The 26,389-nt window shown below is 42.9% G+C and overlaps 1 protein-coding gene across 1 annotated transcript in view; it reads left to right on the top strand.

The window, feature by feature from the left end:
- Window positions 1–26,389, top strand: part of Ttc27 (tetratricopeptide repeat domain 27) — a 125,108-nt gene that overhangs the window by 61,605 nt on the left and 37,114 nt on the right. The window contains exon 13 of the mRNA XM_027426079.2: window positions 13,572–13,799. Coding sequence (XP_027281880.1) covers window positions 13,572–13,799 — 228 coding nt within the window. The remainder of the gene's footprint in view (window positions 1–13,571; window positions 13,800–26,389) is intronic.

The following is a 26,389-nucleotide window of genomic DNA, read 5'->3' as shown; positions in this document are numbered from 1 at the left end:
GTTGCCTCAGATGTTTGCTTAAAGGAGGATTGAGTGGGAGAATGAATAGCTTAGTTTCCAATCCTATACAGCTCCTGTCTCATCATTCCTTACTGTGTAATTCTTTTACATTTGTTAAATAAATAATGGCTATAGGAAATATTGGTACCTTTGAAGTGATAGTTTTAAAAATATTATTTTATTGCTATTTTATATGAATAGGTGTTTTGCCTGCATGTGTATCTGTGTACCATGTACATATCCGGAGTCTGCAGAGGCCAGAAGAATATATCAGATCCCCTGGAACTGGAGTTAGAGACAGTACTAAGCCACCATGAGCATCCCTCCAGATGATGAAGTAGTAGTATTTTAGAAAAAATACAAAATTGAGGTTTTTAGAAAGTTAAGCAAGTTGGTGAATCACAAATGCCAAGGCATGCTTGAAATATTAGTTATTTTCAGAAAGTGTGGGAAGCTGAGATGCCTTAATTGGAAGAAAAGCATAGAATTCATCCATGCACATCAGGGAAGGGGGTGATGCTTCCCCTAATAACTATGATGCTATTGTTTTCCAAGATTTGTACATGGTCTTGTAAGAATTATCTTAGAGTAATGATAAATGCTTCTGTTTCTAAATATTCTTGGAAATGTACATATTTTGATCTTTAGAAATGTAGTTATTTATTTTGTTGTACATTTTATGACCTATTTAAAAATGCCATCTTGATTTTTAAAAATTCTCTTTTAGATTTTTTTTTTTTTACCTTATGTGTAGGAATGTTTTGTTTGGGTGTATATGTATACAGCACATGTGTGCCAGGTGCTTGCAGAGATTACAAGAGGTTTAGATCCCCTGGAACTAGAATTATGGATGGCTATGGGCCACCGTGTGGGTTCTGGGAATTAAACTCAGGTCCTCTTCAAAAACAACACATGCTCTTAACCTCTGAGCCATCTTACCAGCACCCACCCACCCCACCCCATCTTGAGTTTTAAAAGTTGGTTTTAACAGTTTGTTTCATGGAAAGCCCTCTTTAAAAAAGAAAAAGAAAAGAAAAAAGATTTATTTATTTTTATGTGAATGCATGTTTCGCCTGCACGTGTATATGCGCACTGTGTGTGTACCTGTGGAGCCAGAAGAGAGTATTGGATCCTCTGGAAATGGAGTTACAGATTGTTGTGAGTCTCTTTGTGGGTATTGGGCACCAAACCTGTGTCCTCTGCAAGAGCAGCAGGTGCCCTTAACTGCTGAGCAGTCTCTTCAGCTCCCCCATCTCTGCTTTTCTATGTTATATTTCCAGATAATTTTAACCATAGACCCTAAAGAGTATCGCTTCGAGTTGGAAACAAGTGCTTTATTTTTGGAACAGTTGAGCTTCTGGTACCTGGCCATGTGCCTGTGGTTTTCACTGCATTTTGATCTGCATTTTGATTTCACTAGATGCTTGAGGGTTTAGTTTTTGTATTTTCTGCTTAATGGAATAATTTATTTTTAAAAGACTAATTTAGAGAAATGTCCTAGTCTAATGGTTATTGTGATGCTCATGTGCACTCCTTGTCCTTGTAGGTGCTTTGCCTTTCTCATTTAGAATACTGCTTGCAGACATTTTTGCTGTTTAATGGCCATTGGCAAAACATCTAAGATTAATTTTGGTTGACCCTGGAATCAGAACTGGTTCTCATCTGTTAGCATTAATTTTTCAGATATTTGGCTCTCTTGTCAGAGTTTCCTCCAGTTGATGGCAAAATCTCATTTTGTTGAACAAAACCTAATTTGGTCTCTAAGTTAGCAATAAAGACTGAGCTGGCATCAGCTGGAGGCAAGGCTGGAAGGTGAGGTGTAGGAGAAATAAGGATTGGTTCTCATTTCCTTACAGGAAGCCGGCTTTGCCTGAGATCACATAGCTGTGTCTTGATTGTGCTACATTTTCAAATTACTGTAACCATGGATTCTTACTATTTTGTTTTAAGATACAAGTAAATGTGTTACTTTGAGAACAGCTGAAGTTCCTGAAAGGTTCAGGCATTATGCTGGCCTGCCCCTGTTACCTGGTGAAACAGGCAGTACCCTGGTCAGCCCAAGGTTCCATGGGAACTAAGTCTGCACACAGGTGCAGAGGACCCCTTTAAAAGATAAATCCCTGCCCCTTTACGCTCTCTGTTTCTCTGTCTCTCTGTCTCTCTGTCTCTCTGTTCCTCTGTCCCTCTCTGTTTCTCTGTTCCTCTGTCTCTCTCTCTCTCTGTTCCCATTCTCTACAAAACAATAACAGTTCCTTCATGTGCTTTGTGAGATTCCTACTAAGTTCTTTGCCAGAGCAGTCTTCCTAGAGCATTGTCTGACCAGGGCAATCCCGCCCATCAGTGGCTTCCCTTTGTCTCCAGGGTGCTTGGTGCTCTGGCTGTTTTACGTGGCCTCGTCCCTCCTTATGTTCTCTTGTCCATGTTATCCGCAGGGCTCCAGGAAGATGCAGCTACCTGGCTTGATAGCATGGTCTTAGTTCATGCTCCTTGTTTCTGGAACTCTTGTCCCCCGTAGCTACCTCTTGCTTGTTCTCTGAATCTCCTTTGGTGTCTACAGAGCATCTGGCCTCTGCTTCCTCTCCAGATCTGTATTGCTCTCCTGTCAACTCCTCAGCTCCCAGGATTACTCTGTTGTCCCATTTGCTGACTCATTTCCTCTATGCTATTCAGTCTGTCTGTGTCATTTAGAGCTGTGTCCCAGACACCGTCGGCCCCACATGACGAATAGCTGAATATGTACTAGGAAGCAGATACTCTAGTAGAACCCTCCTTGTGGATGACTGTCCATATGGCAAAACACCTGCTCCCATCCTATTTTGTTTTCAATAGTGAGACCCACCCCACTTCTGCTTTAACTTTAGAAATAGAAATGGGAACCTTTAGGAATTCCGATTTTCACACAGTGATGATAAGGATGCCACAGTTGATAGTTAGATATTGCAGTTTCTAAGTGCTTCTTGTGGCTTTTTTGTTTGTTTGTTTTTGTTTTTGTTTTGTTTTTTGAGACAGGGTTTCTCTGTGGCTTTGGAGGTTGTCCTAGAACTAGCTCTTGTAGACCAGGCTGGTCTCAAACTCACAGAGATCCGCCTGCCTCTGCCTCCTAAGTGCTGGGATTAAAGGTGTGCGCTAGCTACCACTGCCTGGCTGTGGCTTATTCTTTACCTGCTTGGCTTGCAATCATTACATGCTGCTTGTAAGAAACTACAAAATACGAATTGGTTTTGTCATTTTGTCACACTGGTTAGCATTGGTAAATGGCAGATTTTGTCTCCTACAGCCATTTCCGTTAAAGCCTGTCCTTTCCCCACACCTGCTGGCCTTCATGGTTGCTTTTATTTCCTTAAAAATTGGAGATTAGATTTTTAAGGCAAAGTAATTGAAAATGCTCCACAGCTTGGTAATGCAAATAGGAGGTGATCAGCTAATCAGATAACTAGGCCTGTTTTAAATCACTCTGTTTTATCTTGGACTGGGAGTGTTTGTGTTGGCAAGTACTCTTTGAAAAACCAAGCCAGAGCCTGGTATTGTCACACACATAAATGTAAGAAGCTATCAGTGAGGAGCTGTCTGTGAGCACGTGGCTGGGAGAAGCACCGCACAAGTCGTGAGACTGAGAGGGTCCAGCCAGGCATGGAGTGTGGAGCCTTTGCACTTTTCACCTCGTGGCTATGGCTCATGGACCATGTCTTTGTACTAGGAGGAAGCTGTCCTGCTAGGAGGATTGTCGCTGGTGAGAGGAGAAGGTGCTTTGTTGCTAGGAGAGCTCTGTCCTAGGCATCCTCCCTTCTTGTGTCAGGGTGTAGAGCATCTTCCGGTGGGCAGTACCCATCCCTGAGAGCTAGCTTCTACATAGCGAAGTCAGCCATGTTTGTTCTCTGCTTCAGGGGGAAAGATGAGTTAGTGGAAACCCGTTATGTGAGTTTCTGCACATGTGCACTGTTACACCTGGGCACGTGAACAACTCTTTTTACCTCAAGTCTCTTGCAAAGGCCACCTCTGTTATTGCTTAATTGTTAAAAAGTTATGCTCATGTATGTGTATATGTGTTGAGAAATATTATTTTAAGGTGTGTGACTTTTGTTTATGCTACATTTGTTTAACTCTGTGAAGCTGTGATTCTTTACCTGTCTAAAACACCTAGTGGTCCTAATAAGGAGCTGAATGGCCAATAGCGAGGCAGGAGCAAGGACAGGTGGGGCTGGCAGGCAGAGAGGATAAATAGAAGAAAGGAGGAAGAGAAGAAGCAACAAGAGAAAAAGGAAAGGAGGATGTCAGGGGCCAGCCACCCAGCCAGCCATGGAGTAAGAAGGAAAGTAAGATATCCAGAAGTAAAGGGAAAAGCCCAGAGGGAAAAGGTAGACAGGTTAATTTAAGCTAGGAAAAGCTGGCTAGCAACAAGCTAAGCTAAGGCAGGGCATTCATAAGAATAAGCCTCTGTGTATTTATTTGAGAGCTGGATGGAGGGCGCCCCAGGAAGTTCCAAAAATGCAAAAGAGGAGAACATAAAACAACATGTGTGTGTGCTCACATGGATGTGCACGGAGGCCAGAAGAAGGCGCCAGATCCCCTGGAGTTACCGGCATTGTGAGCTGTGTGATGTGGGTATAGGAGCCACACTCCAGTCCTGCAAGAGCTCTTAACTGAGCCACCTTGCCAGCTCCCTAGTAGCACCATCTTAAATTCTTGGCCTGTGTCTTTCCCACCCGCCCAGAGTTGGTTGTTAGGCCTGTCATTTTGGTAGTCCTCAGGGTGCTCTTCCCAGTCAGGACCATTCTGAGTCTATACTTGTCTCCTCAGCATCAGTTTTTGCCGGGAGGTTGTCCCATAGCTGTCTGACTGCCAGCTCCCCTTCCTTGTATGCTGACCAGATACATGCAAGGCCAAGGCCAGATGAGGCTTTAATTCCTTCCATTCATCCACAGTAACCAACCTCCAGCTCACAGCCAAGAACAGTTAGTTTGAGGATTACATCTGACTATACAGACAGAAAGACCTGGACTGTTTCATCTTTTTTTTTTTTTCCATTAGAGATAGAACTTGACTTTTATCCATGTTGCTTGTCCCAGACTTAGGGCCTGACAGAGCTGTCTAGGATTGAAGACTCCCTCCAGTCTCCAATTTCCCATTTAACAACTTACAGCAACATACTGTTATAAATGTAAACAAACACTGAGGGGCCCACCCAGGTTATGTGCTTGTCCTCCACGTGGTCAGTCCTACCTGAGATACACCGGGAGTAGTGGGAATGGTTCCCCAAAGTATTAGGTATTTATGGTCTGAATTTGAAGTTGACAGTTGGCAGTTTGTGGGTGAGTATAGGCCAGCAAGACATTTTATCTGTTTTTCACCATGTTTGAAAAAAAATTAGAGTAAAAATTTTCAGGTTTCACCTTTTAAGAACTCTAGATTTCTTGGCTTCTTTTTGAGACCCAGAAGATGAAACAAAATCCAAAACAACCCCCAAACCAAGAGCCAAAGCAAAACCCAACAATTAAATCCTACATGGTGTACTAACTGGCTGTGAGGGGCAGTGGGTCCCTCCCTTGGGAAGGTCACTTTACAGCCTCCCTTTACTCTTCGACACTCTCTCTGGAATGTCACAGTGCCCCTTGGGCTAAGCAGTACAGTTTCCTGTGTATTATCTTAACTGCAATTTCAGTTTCTGCTTAAGTCCTGGCTGTAAGTTTATGTTGAGATTCACTATTTATATGTAATTTCATTAAGAAAAGTAATTGTGTGGAGTTGTAAAAATAAAGTAGATTAAGCCGGGCGTTGGTGGCCCACGACTTTAATACCAGCACTCGGGAGGCAGAGGCAGGCGGATCTCTGTGAGTTCGAGGCCAGCCTGGTCTACAGAGCGAGTGCCAGGATGGGCTCCAAAGCTACACAGAGAAACCCTGTCTTGAAAAACCAAAAAAAAAAAAAAAAAAGTAGATTAATAAGCATCCTTTGCATATGTGGAAAATAATTTTATCTTATTTAATAGACATGTAAGTGACAAGTTTTCCTGTATCTTTATAAAAATGTGTATCCAAGATCTGTGTCATCCCAGGATTGAGGAGGCTGAGGCAAGGAGCCAAACTAGCTGTGAGTTTGCGGCAAGCCTGGGCTACAGAGTGAGACCCTGTTTCAACTCCTTCCCCCAGCCAGCCCTCCCCGATTTGTGTTTTCCTATGGGTACGAGCACCGTGGAGCTAGCTAGAAAGCTGTACTGTGGAGACTCCTAGTGATCACATTTTGAAGCTGCAAAATGATGGTGCATGGTGCCTCATTGGGCACTGGGTGCATCTTTTTTAGTTCTTTTTTAAAGTAAAACATTATGCAGATTTAGGGGATAAGTGGAGGAGGAAGGATAAAATTGTGCCATGTTGGAAAGAATGAAAAAGACCAAGGAACGCAGTGTGACTAGTTAGAGAAAGGAACTATATTCTGCCTTTGAGCCCTGCCTTGGGGAGAGAGAAGTCTGTTGGCAGGAGAAGGGGGTGTCTGAGCTCAAGGAGACAGAATTAACTTTTCTCACACAAAAACGCCCAGAATTGATTTGTGGGAAGAGGTCAGCCCGGGCCAGGCAGGGTCACTGCTCTGGTGTACCCCCTTCTCTAGGAAGCTGCTTCCCTCCGACCCTCCACACCCAGCTTCCAGATAAGAAAACAGCTACAGTTGATGGAGTTTGGCAGTGACACATTACACACCACCCACCGTGCTCCTGGTTCTTACAGAGTTATGGTGCTTGGGAGTGGGAGGCTGAAGTAAGCTACCAGGGTGAAATCCTTGACCCTTTGGCACTCCTCAGTGTGTACACGTTCCGGGTTTGTGCTTACTCTTTGTTTTCTGCATTTATTCTATCTCCTTTGCAAAGGTTGGAAATGCCGAGTCTTGGACTCTAGCAGCTCACCAAGGCTATAATGCATTGAGTGTAGTTAGAAATAGAATATGGTTTTGCAGAGTCCTGTTTCTTAACCATGTTAAGATTAAAGTGTTAGGGTATGATTTGTTGTTCTGAGCTTTGGATCCTATTTTAATGTGGGGTATCTATAGAGCAGAAACTTTTACCAGCTTTGGTATTTCTGTAAGGCTAATAACAGTATCTCCTCATTCATTTCTCTCTTTTTAACCCTGTTGAACTAGGAGCCCAGTGGATTCTGAGTACTTAGCTACCTACAGTAGCCAGTTTGCTGCAGGGATTCTGGCTCCACCTCTAAGTGCCTGGATTACGGTGGCCTGTCTTTTACTTGGTTCTGGGAATCTGAACTCTGGTAGACACACTTGTATGTCAAATGCTTCACCAGCTTGAGCCATCCTCCCCAACCCCTCATTTCTAATTCTAGTGATTTGAGTCTTCAGAATCATCCTTTTGTTTAGTGTTTTTCTGTCTGCTGCCTGATTTTTGTTACTTCCTTCTGTCTGCATGCTTTAGGCTTAAGCTTGCTCTTCTTTTTGATCCTTACAGTGGAAGATGAAGTTATTGATTGATAGTTTTTCTTTTTCAGCATAAGCATCTAGAGCCATAAATTTTCCTCTGCACATACTTTCCCCATGTCCTGTAAGTTCTGGAATGTCTGTTTTGCTTCATCTCTTGGTGCCTTTAATTTTGCTGTAGTTTCCTTTGTGACTCATGGCTCCTCAGGAGTGTGTGTTTACATTTTGCATGTTTGTGATCCCCTTAATCCGGTCACTGCACGATTGCAGTGCTGTCAGACTTGCTGGGGCTTGTGCCATGAGCCGCCATTTAGTACACCCTGGAGAGTGTATGTGCGTTCTGAGGAGGGCGCCGAGTCTGCTCCTGTTGACTGGGGCATTCTTAGAGTACTTTCCAGTCAGTCAGTCAGTAGCATTACTCATATCTTCTGTTTCCATTTGCTGTGTTGTTTTCTGTCCATTACTGCAAGCTAGACATGAGGTCTCCATATACCATTGCTACAGTGCCCATTTCTCTCTCCAGTACCGTCCGTTTCTGCTTCATGTAATTTGGGAATGTATTGTAGGTACACACGTTTATAACTGTTATATCTTCTTAATGGGATGAACATTCTGTCACAAAAGTGACTTTTTCCCCAGTTAACAGTGTTTTTTCCTAGAGGTCTGTTTTGTCTGGTTAGTGTAGCTACCCTAGCTGTCTTGGTTACTGATCATCTCCTCCCAGACCCTTTTCCTTTCAGCCTATCTGCATGTTCAGATTTAGAGTGTGTCATCTGTAGATGACATCTTGGTTGGATAGTTTTTTATTCTTTTTTGTTATCTTCTGCCTTTGGTTGGAGTATTTGGTTTGTTTATACTTAATCACTGATAATTAGGTTTATGTCAATCTGTTTGGTTTTTTAAGACAGGGTTTCTCTGAAGGTTTTGGCGGCTGTCCTGGTACTTGCTCTGGAGACCAGGCTGGTCTCGAACTCACAGAGATCTGCCTGCCTCTGCCTCCCCAGTGCTGGGATTAAAGGCGTGCACCACCACCGCCTGGCTTATGTCGATCATTTTTTAATGTCACATCTTTTCTTTTTGTTGTCACTCTTGTTATTCACCACCTCATGAAGCTGTGAAATTTATCTGTTATCTCAAATTGTTTTTAAAGGCCTTCACTGAACAAGCTGGGCATTGGATGAGATGCGATGCAAGTGCGCTCTCCAGCCTTCAACAGTAAGGCAGCTTTTGAGAACAGGGCTTTAAGGAAGCACTACACGGAGTGGGCTCCCTCTGGTGGCTGCCAGACCAGTTCTGAGTGAGGCTGAAGCCACAAAGCTGGCTGTTACCATCAAGATCTAGCCAGTTTCTTTTGAGTGAATGTGCTTTGTATTATTGCATGTGTGTACTTGGTAGCTCTGAGAGAGCTAAAGTTGGTCTTTCTGGTTGCTTTTGTGGTGGATTTTCAGATGTTCTTGCCACTCTTCTCCTCCCTCCCTCCCTTCCTTCCTCCTTCCTTTGCCCTTTTTTCCCCCTGTTGTCAATCCACGGAATAATATTAAGCCTGTAGAGAGATTTTTGCTTTTCAGCTTTGTGGCTTTTGGTTGAAGACTGACCACTTGGTTGAGAAATGAATTTAAACTTTGTCTCACATGGTTAATATCTATCGGTGTCTGAATTATGATAGGGACTGAGGTAATGCATTTACCCACTGATACAGTGACTGAAAATAACCTATGTGTCACCATTTAATAGAAGGATTCAAAAGGTAAAAGTGACGTAGATGTAAAAAATAAAAATATCAACAAGGTTGTACCCAGGCTTGCTTTATTTATGGAAGTAGTAGATGCTTTGAATACTTTTGGGAATAAGGGGTTTCCTGAAGCTAGGCCTGTTTAATATGGGAAGTTCAGACTGTGTGGAGCACTGGCACTGGCAAGGAAGGCAGACATTGAAGAGGAATCTGAGAAGCCAGGTACTCCTCCACTGATGTGAGGCCACAGAGGGGAGCTTGAACAGAGGCCTGTGGGGATCTCTGGGCACTTTGTAGCTGGCAACCCTGTGAGCCTCTCGATGGGAGACTCAATGAGAGACTCTCACAGAGAACATGGAGTTGCTTTGATCAGCAGGGCTCACAGCTGGCAAGATCAGCCACACATGCACACGCACACAGCAAGGGCCAGCGGGGCTTGCCAAGCTGCTCTAGGTCTTGTTTGGCAGGGTATTTGCCCATGACCATGCTGGCATGCAAAGGCTGTTGCTTCATTCTGCCTTGCAGTTCTCCAGTGGGTTCCCCTCTAGCCAATTCTAACGTGGAAACATAAGCAAGGGGGATTTTAGGGAACCACATTGCTAGGTTAAGCATGTTGACAGGACGTAAATGCCCAGGTAAGCTTTTAGCCCTTTGACTTGAGGGTTTGGTTATCCAGAAGACAGCAAACTCCTGGCAGATGCTTTGTAGATTATCTCACACAGCTAAAGAAGAGTTCTGACATAGGGAAACTTCAAACCATTTGTTTTCTTTATCGGAGTTTAGCGCATGTAAGATTAACCACTTATTTCACAAGCCTTGAATCTTAAACCTGGTGTTGTGATCACAGTACCCAAAAGAGGCAACTTGAGGGAGGAAAAGGTAACTTTATTTAGTTTCAGAGGGATTCTGACCACCATGGTGGAGGAGGTATAATAGAGCTGGGGCAGTGTGGGGTGTGGAGGAGGCAGAAGTGCCTCACCAGAAAGCAGAATGATGCCCAGATCAGACTGATATCCCCTTCAAAGGCCCCACTTGCTAAAGGTTTGGAAATAGTAGCGATAGCTGAGGACAAGTGTTAAAAACAAGAGCTCATGTGTAACATTTTAGATTAAAACCATAACTACTTGTTCTGGTTAATAGGTAAACTCCTTGGTGGTCAATTGTGAAGATAATTTTTATAGATTGAACATTTTCTCATAATAAGCTGTGACATAAAGCAGTTGGTTTTCAATTGTTTGTTTGGCATTGACACGGTTTCTCATAAGCTATGGCATAAAAGCAGTTGATTTTCAATTGGTTTTTGGTTGACACTGACAAAGTTTCTTATCTTGGTTCCTTGAATTCTATCAGTATATAGTATCATCAAGGCCATTGACTGAGGAGTTCTGATGGGCTGATAAGACAAAGCATGGAGTTCATGACATTCTCAGGCAGGCTAGGACAAGGGTGCTTTTACTGTGTCTGATCTGACACTGTGGCTGTTGGATAGAGAGAAGCATTTTTCTTTATCCATCTCTCTCTCTCTCAAGGGCCAGGGCTTCAGAAAAGAGATGATGTCCTGGACAGTAGCTGTAATCAGTGCCATCCCTGTATTATTTATAATAATCTGTGGTGCTTTCCAGGACCTATGCATATTCTCAGTTTCACTGGGTGGGTTAACTCCACCCCACACACTTTAGCACCTTTGAAGTTTCAGCAGAGTGCTGTGTGGCTCATGTAGACATGCAATGCTGCAGGGTTTCTTCTTTTCAGTGGAGAGGGGAGAAACTGCAGGGACCGTTGCTTGGCCTGCTGTACTGCAGTCACACCCTGAGGGGCTCTGCTGGCTGCTCAGTCTTTCTAGCTTTCTGTGTACTCAGGAACTTGGGAAGTAATCACTGGTTGGTTCAGTTACTTACTAGGCCTACTCTGGAATGAACCGATTCCTACAAATTCTTTAAGTTCCAAAGGATTAGCATTAACCAAAAACTAAATCTGGAAGAGGAAATATTGCCCTTTTCCCAGGATACAAATGTCTAGTAATGACTACATTTGCTGCTTTATAGCTGAACAGAAGAAAGGACTTTTGCTGTGCACTTGGCATTTGCTGCGTGGCATTTGCTCCTTCAGTCTTTGAAGATGTTCAGGGGAGGGACTTGGTGAGAGCTGGCATCTTGAGTAAAAACTCACCCCCCCTTTTTTTTTTTTTTTTTTTTTGGTTTTTCGAGACAGGGTTTCTCTGTTGTTTTGGAAGCTGTCCTGGAACTCGATCTCTAGACTAGGCTGGTCTTGTACTCATACAGATCTGCCTGCCTCTGCCTCCCGAGTGCTGGGATTAAAGGCCCACCACCGCCTGGCCTCAGTCATGGTGTCTTAAAGTGAAGTAGGATCAATCTTGAACAGAGATTGCTTCTGATGCTTCTGATAACATAGGACTCATGAAGCTGGGGGAATTTCTGTCCCTTGACTAATCTAAAAGTTCTTGAGTCTGGTCTTTCGTGATCTTTGGCCTTTTCTGTTCCTGGCTGTGAAGCAGCCCTCAGCTCACTCTCCTGTGTTCCCTACCTCTATGTTGAGTTTGCCCAAACATAGTGGCTTAAAGCCACCTAAGTCTCCACAAAAGTCGTTTGTTTCTCCTCTGTGTTAGGAGGTTAGGGAGGGCTTGGCTGATTTTGGGATTCTCAGCAGTTACAGTTAGGTGGTAGTGAAGTGGGTGCTTCGTGGAGCTTAGGACGCTCATATCAGCAGAAGTGCTGCACACTTAGGCGAGCCTGAGACCAGCTGGAATTTTCCCTCATCTCAGGGCCTCTCTGGTTTCTCGTCATGAATTAGCTGAGGGACAATGGGACTGCTTAATGGCCGCACAGGGCTCCAAACCAGCGTCCAGGAAAAGCTCCCAGCTTTGAAAGTGTTATTTTTGCCATAGTCCCAAGCCCACTCAGAGCACTTGCTAAATAATAAAAAATGATGTGTAGCCTAAAGTCCATTGAGAAAGTAAAAATAGAGTGAACCGTATGTGATTTAGCTCCCACTTTAACACAGAACTAATGAGTCCCAGTCTGCCCTACCTGTGCATCAGCAGTCCTGTAGGAGCCACCAGCCTGACAGTGACAAGGACAGCAAGCCCCATGAGGTCATCAGAAATTCCCTGCTTCTCTGTCTTGAGGATGAAAACACCCAGGGCTATTGTCTTTCCTTCCACTGTGTAGTGGATTTGGAAGCAGCTGTCCTGCCTCTTGCTGGTGTGTCTCTTCATAGTGTCTTGTCACTCAGTACACAAAACCCTGCACTTGCAGGTACTTTAGTGTGAGGCACTAAGATGGCAATTCCAGAATTCTTTCTTCACTGGGTATTATGGACTGCCAGTGTTTGTACCCTTCACAATCATGGCATCTTCCAGCTCAACAGATGAGATGCGGTCACAGATTTCCAGGGAGACAGTGCCTGCAGTCATATCTGTACCAAGTGACTGTGATGTTTATTGCAGACCACAGACTCCGCTATAACAGGGTAAGAACAGAGGAATTTTAAGTAGTCAGCCTTGGAATTTCTGGAATGGTGTAGCACAAATTTTAAATGCAGTCCATTAAGAGAAATGCTTTGAACCACACTAGAAGCTTATTTCACCAAAGATGGTGTGGCCACTATCATATGAAGTTTGGTTAAATGTTTGTCTTTATGGGTCACAGAGTTTTATCAGATTATATTAATAACCATTATATTATTTGTGAATAGAGGACTTGTGTTCTAAAACATTGAATTATAAAACTTCATGGGTTTTGGCTTTCAGGGACTTATAATTATTTTCCCATGGAAACTGTTTAATAAATTTTGATTCCATGTCTGGAGTAGGCTTGACAGTCTTAACTTACCTGTACTATATCACAAATGCGAAAGTGCCAACATCCAAAGGCACTTTCTGAAGTGCATCCCTTTAAAAGAGTTGATTAAATCAGACAACATAGTAATTACAGACAGGACTAACTTAAACTAAATCTAATATACAGACGTTCAGCTCTATCGAAAACAGACATGGGTGAGGAAAAGCTGAGGATATGTGGTAGTCCTAAGCACACAGTCTGCTTACGTGGTCAGGTGACTTTGCCCTGTGGACATCAGTATTTAAGGTGATACAGACACTTCTCTATCAGCAGCAGTGGGGTCAGGCAAAACAGGGGACTCGGAGTGGTGGAGAGGACCTCCTGTCAGGCAGGAGGCTCCCCAGTACTGGGGGATCCCAGGGCCTCAGAGTAGGCACTGCCTTTCCTTGTTCCTTTTCACTTATTTTCCCTTGGGCCTTTCTCAGGCGGCCAGTGCTCTCTAGCCATGAAGTGAGCAAGTAATTGAAAATACACAGACTATGAGATAAAAGTTGTGCATGTGCTAAAAATAGCAGTTAGTCACAATTAAATGATTTTGCTATTTTTGTTGTTGTTCCCAGGCAGAAGAAATCCTCAGGCGGGAACTGGAGAAAAAGGAAACCCCAAGTTTATACTGCTTGCTTGGAGATGTCCTGCAGGACCACTCCTGCTATGACAAGGCCTGGGAGCTGTCACGACACCGGAGTGCACGTGCCCAGCGCTCCAAAGCCCTCCTCCATCTTCGGAACAAGGAGTTTCGGAAATGTGTGGAGTGCTTTGAACGCTCCGTGAAGATTAATCCCATGCAGGTTAGACCTCAGAAAGCCTCCCGATCTTGGTTTTTGTTCAATAAATACAGCAACATTAGAATGCATTATTGATCCTTTAGGAGAAAATGTCTAGATTTATATACACACACAGATAAATCAGAACATTTTGTGTATGTATGTGTGTAGGTGCATTTGTCTGTGGGCACATGTGGAAGGCAGAGAACAGCTTCAGGTGTCACTCCGAAGGAGCTGTCCACTTGTGTTTGAGATGGGTCTCTCATTGATCCAGAGCTCATTACATAGGGTGTGTTGACTGCTATTGAGCCTCGGGGTCCTGCTGTCTGCATTTCCCAGTGTTGGGATTAGGACGGTATGCTGCCACTTGGGTTTTTTACATGGGTTCTGGGAATTAAACTCTGGCCCTTGAGCTTGAACACTTACTGATGGAGCCATCTCTCCAGCTCCACATGAATAACTTTGTAAGATCTGAACAATTAATGCAAAAGGTACCTAACTCTCCTTGCATTCCTGATAAATCTGCAGGAGAGGTCATATTTCTGACGGGAGATTCCCTTTATTGACACATAATGATACTCAGTAGGTGAAGTGATATTATGAGAGACTGTCTTTTCTCTCTCGGTCAAACTTTACATTTGCTCTCCTCTCACTGCTCCTGGCACCTGCACATGCACACTGACTGGAATAATTCATCTGGTAGAGACTTGGCTTGCTTCCACCCCTTACCTGTTAAAAAGGGTATGTGTACACAGCAAATACAGGAAGTGTCTTTTACACTGAAAACACCAGCTTGCTAGAGTAGGGGAGGCCAATGTTTTGGTTCCTCAGGGTCACACTAGCTGGAGAACTGTCATACACCACTCATTAACTTCCTAAGAGGTAATGAAAGCTTATGAGAACAAGTCTGTAGAGTTTATGTGATAGTTGCTATTACAGATAAGCAGCAAGGCTCTCACATAGCGACCCTAACTGTGCAGTACCTTCAGAGAGTCTTGTAAGGTCACTGAGCAAGCCCTGTTTGTGACCAGTAATAAAGGAAATGATCATGTCTAACTACAAACTTTGTTGGTTTTTAAAAAAAATCATAAATGTAATATGGAATTGCAAAGGAACATAGAACTAATGGGTTATTTGACATTGTATTTGGTTTGATGTGTAAGCAGTTGTAATCCTCTCAAATGCTCATCAGATAGCTTCGTTCTGATTTGACTCTCATTGTGCTTTGTTGAGAATAGTTGCTCACGTGGGCGCTACAGTTGCTCAACAGTAAGGAACACTTTGCTCTTGCTGAGGACTGGAGTTCGGTTCCTAGCAACCATCGGGAACTCCAGTTCCAGAGGACCAGACACCTTCCTCCTCAGGCACACGGTGCACACATGATGCACTTACATACAGGCAGGCAAAATACTCATACATTGGTTTTTACTTCAAAGAAGTGTGTTTAACTCATTCAAGTGAGTGGTAAATCCACTAAAAATGCTAAGTCTATAAGATAGATTTTGTTGTCAAGTTCTGGCATAACTTTTGTTTTGCTAACTACAAGCAACATGATGACTTGTTGAAAATCATGACATCTTTTTGATATATGACCTGACTTAGCCATCTTATTTCTGAAAAGTAGTGATGTTGCCTAGACTTTCTGTTGTTGTTTCTTTTGTTAAAAAGAACCTGGACAGTTTTAAGGATTTCTGTAATTGATGATGACTTAATCTCTTGTCTCTTATGAAATTCATAGTCTTGATAACAATTTGTATGATGTTACCCATTTTTTTTTTTTTTGCTCTATATTTTTGTTTTGATTTTTGAGACAAGGTTTCTTTGTGTAGCCCTGGCTGTCCTGGAACTCACTCTGTAGACCAGATGACCTGGAACTCAGAGATCTGCCTGCCTGTGGATATCTGTGAGTTTGAGGCCAATGTGGTATTCAGAGTGAGTTCCAGGACAGCCAGGGCAGTTACAGAGAGACCCTGTCTCAAAAAACCAAAATCTAAAACAAGCACCTCAAAGTCAGACTACATCTTACCACTTTCTACCATCCTGTTCCAGATTGCCATTTTCTTACCCAGTTAGTTGTATTTCCTCCTTGGTCTTTTTGCCCCTTTGTCCTTTTTACTTGTTCTCAGTGAACATCCAAAATCTTTTTTATTTTTTAGTTGGATCAGACGGTTCCCTCCATTTCACTAGTACTAGCCAGAGTTCTTTGATGGCTCTATAGGCTTTGCCCACTTTTTGCATGGTCTCTCTTTCCTACTCTGTACACTGTCCTCCTTGTTCTTGGAATGTATGGGTGCTTCCTGCCTCGCTGCTTCCTGCCTCGCTGTCTTCACTCTTGTCTGTCTGCCTGGACTGTTTGCCCAGTTGGCTCACTAGCTGCTGTCACATTTGTTCAAGTCATTGTTCCAATGTCACTTTTCAGAAACCCTTCCTGTGCCCATGCTCCTTGAAACCACATTCTTACCTTAGGTTTCTCATTTTACCCTCTTTCACATTTCTCCACAAGTACTATAGCCATTATGAAAGGTTACTTTTTAAGAAGAATGAAAGTTACATATGAAGGTATCAATTCTCTTCTTTGTGGTCACTTCACTATTCCTGGTGCCTGTTCCTGTGCCTCTCACATAGGAGGTCCTCAGTAAATGTTTGCTGAGTGGGTGAATGAATGGCACCTTTTCACTGTTAACTCATAATTGTTGGAGATGCGCATGTCAAGAATTAGTCGTAGATGGACAGATTGTCTAGTTCGTGCCTTCAGACACAGTCTGGGGAGATGGACACACTGAACTAGCTAATGATACTGCAATCAAGGAAGTGCCGGGGGAGTTATTTGTAAGGCACCAACTTATAAAAGGGTCAAAAAGAACATTTCCACCTCTTAAATACAAGAGGATATGATGGGTTTGGCTTTGACAAGTCGTACTTGACTAGGTAAAGGAGGGCCTCGCTGCAGATGCAGCAGGCAGGGAGCAACCCAGGCAGAGCTGAGTGTGTGCTGAAGGGATGGAAGAGCTAGTAAACAGGCCAGTTTTTCAGAGTGACAGGAAATAAGACCGTTACAATGGGAATGCTAGATTGGACCCATGCTGTCAACTATCTTAAATGTGAGGCTAGACTGTCTTTTCATTTGATGGTTAGGGAACCACTGAAGTTGATTTGTGCGATGCTTTGACTTCGGTGCAAGAATGGGATATGCACAGAGGTAACTCAGGACCTTTGTTTTGTGCACACTGGCTATGGGAAGGAGACACGAGATAACTGGGTAGGAAACCGTACTGACAAGCTACATTCTGCAGGGCAGTTATAGTATGGGAGGGACACTAGAACAAAGGATGACTGGAGGAAGTTGCAAGGGTAGACTTGGCAGGTTTGATGGCCTTGTTGTTATACAATTTAGAACTAATTACTGAGGCTGAGAAATGACAGCTGCTCAAAACAGATCCACAATACAGACAGATATCGTGTGAGGCTACTTTGCAGCCTGCCATGTGTCTTCAATTCAGGCAGACCAAAAACAAATGCCAAAATACACAGGCATTTGGTACTCTGGTTGTGTAGAACTGCTACAAGCTGTAACTCAAACACACTGCAGACTTGTGAGCCAACACAATGATGGATGTCATTACACTGTGCTGTCTTGTCTCCTTTAAGTGTCACAAGAAAGAGAAGCTAGAATTAAAAAAATAAATGCTGCCTACCATTTTCAGATCTGTCTAAAAGATTAGGTTTTATATGAAATCTAGGTAAATGGAGAGAGGCATCTGCAGAGTGCTAGTATAAAAATAGCACTGCTTGGCTTCATGTCAGGGATGGGCTGCCCCACTAATACACTGTTATGGTGCATTTCTTGAAGAGCCAGAAGACACACATCATTTACATTAGTGCTTTTGAGACTGCTAGCTGCCATCCACTCATACCTGCCTGTTTCTTTTTCCGAGAGACTGGAGAAACTAGTAAAATTTAATCCAGGACTTCAGGGACTTGAGGTACTAAGAGCTGAAGAAAGTAGGGGAGAGAAAACTAAACAAATTGCTCAGGGAGAGTTTGCTGACATGCAGACCTGTTTCTCTTGTTCACCACTCTTCCTGCTGCCCTTGGTTTTTATGCAAAAAATAAAAATGAGTTGCTTAGATATCAAACCAGTATGTGTCACACGGAAAAAGGAAAATGTTCATTCCTGTCAAGTGTTCCAATCCCTTTCTTTATTCTGCTCCTCTCTATTGAAAAGCGTTTCTCTGTAACTCTCCTCCTTGGTTAACTAGTTACTCACCTTTGTTTCTGGACCTGAGATTCAGACAATCCAAGATACTGGAGAGGGGAGTAGTCGCTTTGCCGGCTGTTTGGGGAAGCCTGGTGCTGATGTGGGATGGGAGGTAGCTGTTGAATGGATGGTGGGAAATACAAGATGGTTAGAGGGGAGCTGGATTCTCAGGTGGGGAAAGAGCTTGAGGAAAAATGTGGATTCGAGAGTTCATGTGGCTGTCCCAGTATATGTTTGCTAATTTTGTGGCCCTTCCTCGAGGGAGGGAGTATTTGTAATTCTTTAAGTGTTACGATTGTTTTAATTCTTTAATTAAAATCTTGAAGATTTTAATTCCATTTGGGGCTCAGGGAGCTAAGGTGAGTGAGGGGGAAAGAAACAGACAAGCTCACAACTGCCTGTAACTTCAGCTCCAGCAGATGGGTGCCCTCTTCTGACCTCCAGCAGCACCTGCACCCATGTGTACAAATCTATACTCGCGCGCACACACACACACACACACACACACACACACACACACACACACACACACACAGAACCTAAAAGATAAAAATAATTCTTAAGAAAGAAAAGGCTATATCTGAATCCAATTTGCAGCTGTGAAAGTTGAATTTTTTGTCACTCTTTAACACCTCACTTGTATGTAGAACAAATGAAAATGAGCAAAATTAGTTTTAATAGATTAATTTTTCTTGTATGTGTAATTTCTTATGTATATGTATAAATTCTCTAGCATAGATATGAGAAATGAGGTCACACACTTAATGTACTAACACCTTTCTTGAAAAGACATTGATTAATTTCTTGTCATAGTTTAGTTTTGATCTACTAATGCATTCTGGATAAAAGTACTGGAAATTCAATCTGTCATGTGAAATATCTAACATTTCTAAATGTTGTTATAAATTCATGTAAGCTATAAACAAACATTGAAAATGAAAGCTACTTGTTTTATAAGATATAAATGACACAAAATAAGATGCAATTTTGGTATATGTATTTCCCAGTGAGTAGCTTGTGTGTTATTAATAATGGTGATGGTGGTAGTATTTTGAGATACTTCCTCACTTTGTAGACCAAGATGGCCCAGAATTCACAGACCTCTTGCTTAAGCCTCTTGCATACCTGACAATACTTTTAGTTTTGAATAGGGGTTTTTTAATACACTGATCTTAAATCCCCTGACATGATAAAAGTAGTAGCTAATAGATATGTTTTTAAAAAATCATGTATTTTGCCAGGCGTTGATGGAGCATGCCTTTAATCCCAGCATTTGGGAGGCAGAGGCAGGCGAATCTCTGTGAGTTTGAGGCCAGCCTGGTCTCCAGAGCGAGTGCCAGGATTGGCTCCAAAGTTACACAGAGAAACCCTGTCTCGAAAAACAAAAACAAACAAACAAACAAAAATGTATTTTACATTGTTTCAGTGTTCTTGATCTTTTGAAGGAGTTATTGTTTGAATAGAACATTGTGTGGTTGCCTGACTAAACAGTACCGAGTGCTTGCTGTGTGCCAGATGCCAGTGTGGGATACAATAGGCAGTGCCAGCCTATGAGCAGAGCTTGTAGAACTAGAAAATGACAAAGGGAGACTCAGTTTGTGAACCACTTATGGCCCTGCTTTAGGGTTATTTGACTTTATATCCATAAAGGGGACTCTATTGTGATTTTGTGTAACTGACCAATATGTCACAAATGGTATTGTGGACAATTTAAATAAAAGAATGAATGTCACAGGTGAGTACCAGTAACCTTAGCAGTAAATATGAGCAGAAATGGGTTGAAGTTTTTTGTTACAAAGTAAAATGTTCTGTGTTTACTTTGGTTGGCAGGGTTCAGTGTGTGTGTGTGTGTGTGTGTGTGTGTGTGTGTGTGTGTGTGTGTGTGTGTGTGTGTGTGTGTGTGTGTGTGTGTGTGTGTGTGTGTGTGTGTGTGTGTGTGTGTGTGTGTGTGTGTGTGTGTGTGTGTGTGTTGTGTGTGTTGTGTGTGTGTGTGTGTGTGTGTGAAGCCGTGTGTGTGTGAAGCCGTGTGTGTGTGTGTGTGTGTGTGTGTGTGTGTGTTACTGAGGATTGAATCCAGGTGCTGGCACATGCTACGTATATATTATACCACTGCGCTTACAGATATCTCTTAAATTAGCTATAGGAAGTCCAGGAAGGGAAAAATACTTTTTTTGCTGGACATCTCCAGTAATTGGAGGGAGGTAGAAAAAAGGATACTACAAACAGAATACACTAGGGTCAACACAGCAGACTTGGCCAGAGGGGAAAGAGCCAAGGGAGAGGGATCACAGAAATTAGAGGAAGAACAAGCATCGGGAATGTTGTCAAAGGGCCACCAAATTCACAGAAGGCCCAGAAGAGGTCACTGGCTTTGAAGCCTACTGGTGACCTCAGAAACTGGCTCTGGAGACTAAAGAGTGAGTTGTAGGTGAGACAACAGATTAGCATCAATAAACTACTTGCTTATAGGCACATCAAGAAGAGGAAGCTCAAATGTAGTGTTGAACTCAGCGCAGAAGGGTTAAGTAAAGCTTTTGAGATACTAGAAGTCTTTAGTTGGTTGCAGGCAGAAACGAAACATTTCAGTGGACAAAGGTGGAGTGAAGCTGGTGGTAAAGCTGAGTGGCAGAGAGGCCGGTCACTAGGAGGCAGTGGACTGAGAAGAGTTGAAAATGAGTCTCCTCTTGACTGGAGGAATGTAGTTCCTGTTTGATAAGCACAGATGACCTAAGCTAGTATGCAAATGTGGATTCCTTTGAGACCATTCATTGGTACTGAGAGGTGTAAAGGATTATGTTAAGATGCAGAGTTGCACCCCTTTGGTCTGTGTGTGTTAAATGGAGGGAGAAGAGGTGTGGGTCACATGTAACCAGCGGCAGACTAAATGGGCAATGTGTTTTTGCTGCACTGAGGTGAACGGGACTGTGATGGTCAGAAGAGGCCTGATGGAGAAGTAAGGATTGGTGTGGACTTAAAGAGCATGTTAGATAGACTGGACAGAAGTGGAAACGTGTGATCTGGGAGAGAGCCTGCATGTGCAAACACAGTCAGTTAGAAAACGAGATTCCTGGTAACTGTAGAGTTTGACTTTATTGTATTCTGTTGTAATAGCAATATAGCAACTAGTATTGCATACAACCAGGTCCCAGGTACTGTTTTGTAAGCACTCTGTGAATATCCTTAGCCAGAGCGTAATGACAGAGGTCCTTCGTGTTTTTACCCTCTTTATCGATGAAGAAATAGAAGTGTTAGTCATTTGAATGAGCTCCTGGGGTTCATGAGGGCCGCTGATAATCAGCCTGCCCATCTAGTCCAGCTCCAGAGCTCTTAACTTTTCAGCTTTACCTCTTGAGGACAGCACAACAGGACACAGTACCATGATGGCCAAGGCCAAGTTCTAGAGAGCCCTGAATCCCTTCTGCTGTTAGCTTACAAGCTTTTTTTCCTTTAATGGAGAGTCTTTGGGCTCTTGTTAGAGGCAAAGTGAAGTTGGAAGATTGATAACCTAGTGAGTCTCAGCAACCCCCCTGCTAGCAAGGCCTTGGTAGCCTGGTGTCTGTGATTTCGTCATCCCAAGGCCTGTGCTTGCCCATCCTTCATTTATAGGGCCAGAGGAGAATCTCAGGTACATATGGCTCAAACACAGCAAGTTTTCTGGACAAAGTTGGCAGATAACAGAACAGCTGTAACCAGATCCAGACAAGAGAAACAACATTAAACAACCAATAGCCTACAGCAAAAGAAAACAGAGGAAACTGTCTTTTTAGGGAGATTGTGACACTGGCAGGTTGAAGCTTGTGTGCCTTCAGTGAGGAGAGTCCAAGATGGCAGTGCACATATTTACAAACTATGCATGAAGCATCTCTTGGGGGAAAGCTGTTACCGAACAGTGATTGCGGTGATCTTGGATTTGGACCAGGACTCTTCCTGTTTGATTATCTGCATCGACAAGCCATTTGCATTTGTATCATGGGACTGAGCTAGGGAAGCATAAGGCAGAGAATGGGGAGTGGGGTATGCTTTTAGGGCTAGATTGTGTTAACCTTCAGCACATGTGACTCAGATGCAGACCATTTGGTCCCAAGGGGACTTAGAAAAGTGTGAACCTTGATTACTGATTTGGAGACCTCCGAGGGAGAAGGAAATCTGAGAAGCAAGTCAGAAAATCATGGAATCCAAGCAGGCAGTGCCTCTGTATGTTTCCTTACTGTTGTAAGCTATGTTTTCAGTTATAAAAGTAATTTCACTCATTCTCTAGTGGCACTCTGTTGGCCCTGGGATGGCCCTCATTTCCATGTCAGGTATTGAAGTTTACAAAGTACTATAGTTGCACTTGTCATCACACACACTGCTACTCCAGGAACCAGTAGCCATGAAACCTGGAGCAAACTATTTTCTCTCTAGGCCATTTCTCTCTTGGCGTCTTTTAATTGATGTCTAAGGCCTCTTATTGAATGAATTCCCTTCTTTAGCACTTCAAATTGCGAGTGCTGGTTTTATGACCAGTGTATTTGTCCCACCACTAGATGGCACCAGTGTACCTCTGAACCCTATCTGGGGAGTCCCAGAGCTTTGGAATTTTAGCCTATTTACCCTCCCCCCCCAACACCCAAGAACCGAGACTCAGAGGTTGATTATTACAGCTGAAGCCACAGAGATGCTCAGAACCTCCTGAATCATCCATCTTCTCACTTCTGATGTACTCTGTGGCTCTGGGAGAGAAAATCTAGGAGATCATGTTCCCAACCATTCGTGTTCTTTAAAAAGTTATTTAAAACACTTAAGGAATCGTTATTAAAATGCAGGCATCATTTCATTCAATGTAAACAGTTCTCTGCTTCTGTGTTTCTATATTGGCTCCCACACACTGTACTCTGGCTTCCCTAGGTCATGGCCAGCAAGCAGTAGCAATGGCCCCCTGACTTGCCCCAGATGTGTGAGCTCTACAGAAATCTCAGCAGAGCCTCTCTGACAAGCAGTTGCTTCTTTCCATTCTTAGCTAGACCCTTTCAGCTCTTGCCGCTATCTGAACATGCCCACCCCCCTGTTGCTGCTTCTCTGTCTGCATAGCCCTGTCAAACAGCCTTTGGGAAAACAAGTAAACAGATGAGCGGGTCTCTTGGGTGTTCCAGTACATGCTATCTGCACTGTTTTTTTTTTTTTTTTCCCTTTATTTCTTTGCTGGTGACAAGGGTGGTTCACTTGTGGGTCGGATGGTATATTGGGAGGCAGTGTGGCCAAGTGGAAAGGATGTGGGCTTTGGAGTAACACTAGTGTGCTTGCATAGCTCCTGTTCCTTCAGCATTTCCTTAATGGGTGCCATTCCCTGGCAGAGTTTTTGTGAGGAATATATGAAGTTATAAATGAAAAGCTATTAGTGTCGATGTCTGCCATATTTAATTGATGTTCATTAAGTGAAAACTATTTTGACTAGAGAGAGTTAACAGGAGTGATCACAGTATATGAAAGGTCGGACTGAATGTGGCCAGACAAAGTTAATACTGCAGTTGCCAGATGTGGCGTCGGGGATATTGGGGTCCTCTCTTGATGTTCTTATGCCCATTAATAAAATAGTTTTAGAATAGGCTAAAATGGAAAATTGGGTACAGTGTAATTAACATTCAAAAGAACTCCCAGGGCTGGCAAGCTGTAAATCTCTGCAGCTGCCTAGAGGAGGAGAGCAGAGGCGGGAAGTTAAAAACTTTGTCCTTTGAGTTAAGCTGGCATGGAGGTGAGACACACAGTGACAGGCAGCCACAGAGTGAAGCAGAGGTGGTGTTTGGAGAAAGAATAAGGAAACACAAAGTACTAGAAAAAGCATATAGGATCCAGTCGCACCCTAAAGAGACAAAAGAGAAAGATGAAAAGCTCTACGTTTCTACTTAGAAGGGTGGGCGGGCACACCTGCAGGTCCTCCTGGAGGCTCGGGACTGTGCTGGAGGCAGGGAGGGAGTTCTGTATCTCATTAAAGGGCTTGTTACTCCTTCAGTTTCTTAGCATGGTGTAAGGTGAGCTCACCTTCCAGGGGGTGATCTTGCCTTCCTGAGGGATGGTCCCTTAGCCAGGTCTTTGGATTTACCCTTAAGAGAGGAGACAGCCCCATGGCTTGCAAGATTTCCTTTCTTATATAATCCATAACTGTCAGGACCCATATATATAAGTCCCATTTCATCTTTCCATGAGTTCAGAGAACTCAAAATCACTCTTAACTGTCTTTGTGATATTAGCTTAACAGCTACAGGATGCCCTGGCCTCGGTGGTGAATGGCTCCCATCTAAGTAACAACTGACTTGGGCCCAGGCGAGTTTACACTCATCCCGAAGGCTAGGTGATACATGCAGCTATGAAGCACCAGATGGCCAAGTAGTCCGTGCAGCTACCGAGTGTCTTTAGGATTAAGGGAAGTAATTGCTATTTGCCCTTTTATACATGGTAAAAGAAGTCTTCTGCCATTGTCCCCACCTTTGGTTGGTTACTTAAGATGATGTATGAATAAACAGAGGTGCATTCAGTATGGACTGAAACTGCCCTCCTGACACACACACAAAGAGAGAGAGAGAGAGAGAGAGAGAGAGAGAGAGAGAGAGAGAGAGAGAGAGAGAGAGAGAGGAGACAGTGGCAGGTCTCCTCCTAGAAGCAAGAATGCAAGTCCTGGATACACATCAGATTTAAAGGACTTAGTAGGAAAAAGATGGATATAAAATATCTCAAGCATTTTATATAGTTAGTAGCATATTAAAGCAATCTCATTTTGTGTATATAGGATTAAATATTGTTAAAATAAACTTTTTTAAAAAGTAGCCACCAGAACATGTGATGAAGCTACTCTGTTACCCGCCTGACAGCTCTGGGCTAAATAATAGTCATCTTGGAGCTTAAAGAATTCAACTTTATTTTGGGGACTTTTCTGAAAGTTTTCGAGGCCTTTTGATTTGTTTATTACAAATGTGTTGTATTGGCGTGACTAACACAACATGCATGTGGGGGTCAGCAGACAGTTGTCCTTTTCTCTTGTTGAGGGACAGTCTCTTGTTGCCTCTGAGTGTGTCAGGCTAGCCAGCTTGCAAGCTTCCCAGCTGAGCCATCTCACTAGCCCCACCAGTCATTACTGGTAATGGTAGTTTAAGTTAATGATTTCAAAGTAAAGGAAAAGAAATGCCAAGGATTGTTCACAGTTCTTCAGATTCTAAAGATATAAATTGATAAATGAAAAATAAAAATGACATAGTGAGTCAGCGGAAAGCAATTGGGAGACCCTGTGATCTGAAAATGAGGTCTAAGGAACAGGGTGCCTAAAGGTCTCTTCTCCCTGTATGGTTTCCTGATGCTGATAGATGTGAGCTAGTAGTTAACTGATCTTGGGATTTTCATTCCATGCAAATTATCAAAACAACTGCAAAAAATAACCAAAGGTGTAAAGGACACAAGAATCATATTAATGCTTTATATTAGATGAAGTCATATCTAAGTTTTCATTAAAAAACTTAAGATACTGAGTATAAGACATTATTAGCTGGTCTTTACAACTTAAAAGTAAATAATAAACCCCATCAGACCAGTGTGGGTTAGAGCTATATCATAAGTGCTGTTCTTTGCAGTATTTGTTAATCTTTTCTGGTGGTCTTTCATTAATCTTTTCTGGTGTGTCTTAATTTTACGCAGCCTCTTTTTTTCATAACAACACAGAGGAAAGAGTATTTGGGTTTTTTTGGCAGTTGAGGCCCAGACATTTTGAGACCCTTGAAGGCAGTTTGCAATGTTTCTAACTTAGTCCCAGAATGTGATTAGATAGCCCTCATTCCAAGTGACTTAGAATTCATTGCCTCTAACCTGCCATCTTGGAAGGGATCCTTGCGTTGTAAGTACCACTTTGTATAGAACAAAACCGCCACTGGTTAAAACTCTGGAGGAGTTGGGTTATGTTAATGTATGTCTGTAACCCTGCCTGACACCTGAGATGCTGGGGCTGGAGGACCCATGAGTTTAAGACTACTTTGGGCTGAAGAATGGGACCTGCGTAATTAACCAGAACCAAAGCCAAGCAAACAAATAGAAACCCAGATATGTCTTTGTTTCAGAGTTAAAAACAAGGCTGTGCCTGAGAACTGATGAAATACAGCATGAAGGTTTCAAAACTTTGAACTTGTTTGGAAGGTTGGGACTTGTTTTACATACTGTCACATAAGTTAGGGTTGGACTTGGGTCCTTTTAAATTGTGTCACATTCAGGGAATGTGTTTTGGTGCCTTGAATGGTTCTTTTCATTCAGTCTATAAATAACCAGGTGAAAGCAAAGTGGTGAGCTGTCTCACCTTGAAGTCCTATAGTTCAGGTCATCGAACTAGTTTCCAGCAAAT

Source organism: Cricetulus griseus, chromosome 7 (assembly GCF_003668045.3).
Source record: "Cricetulus griseus strain 17A/GY chromosome 7, alternate assembly CriGri-PICRH-1.0, whole genome shotgun sequence".
NCBI lineage: Eukaryota > Metazoa > Chordata > Mammalia > Rodentia > Cricetidae > Cricetulus > Cricetulus griseus.
This window is presented reverse-complemented; position numbering and strand designations above follow the sequence as displayed.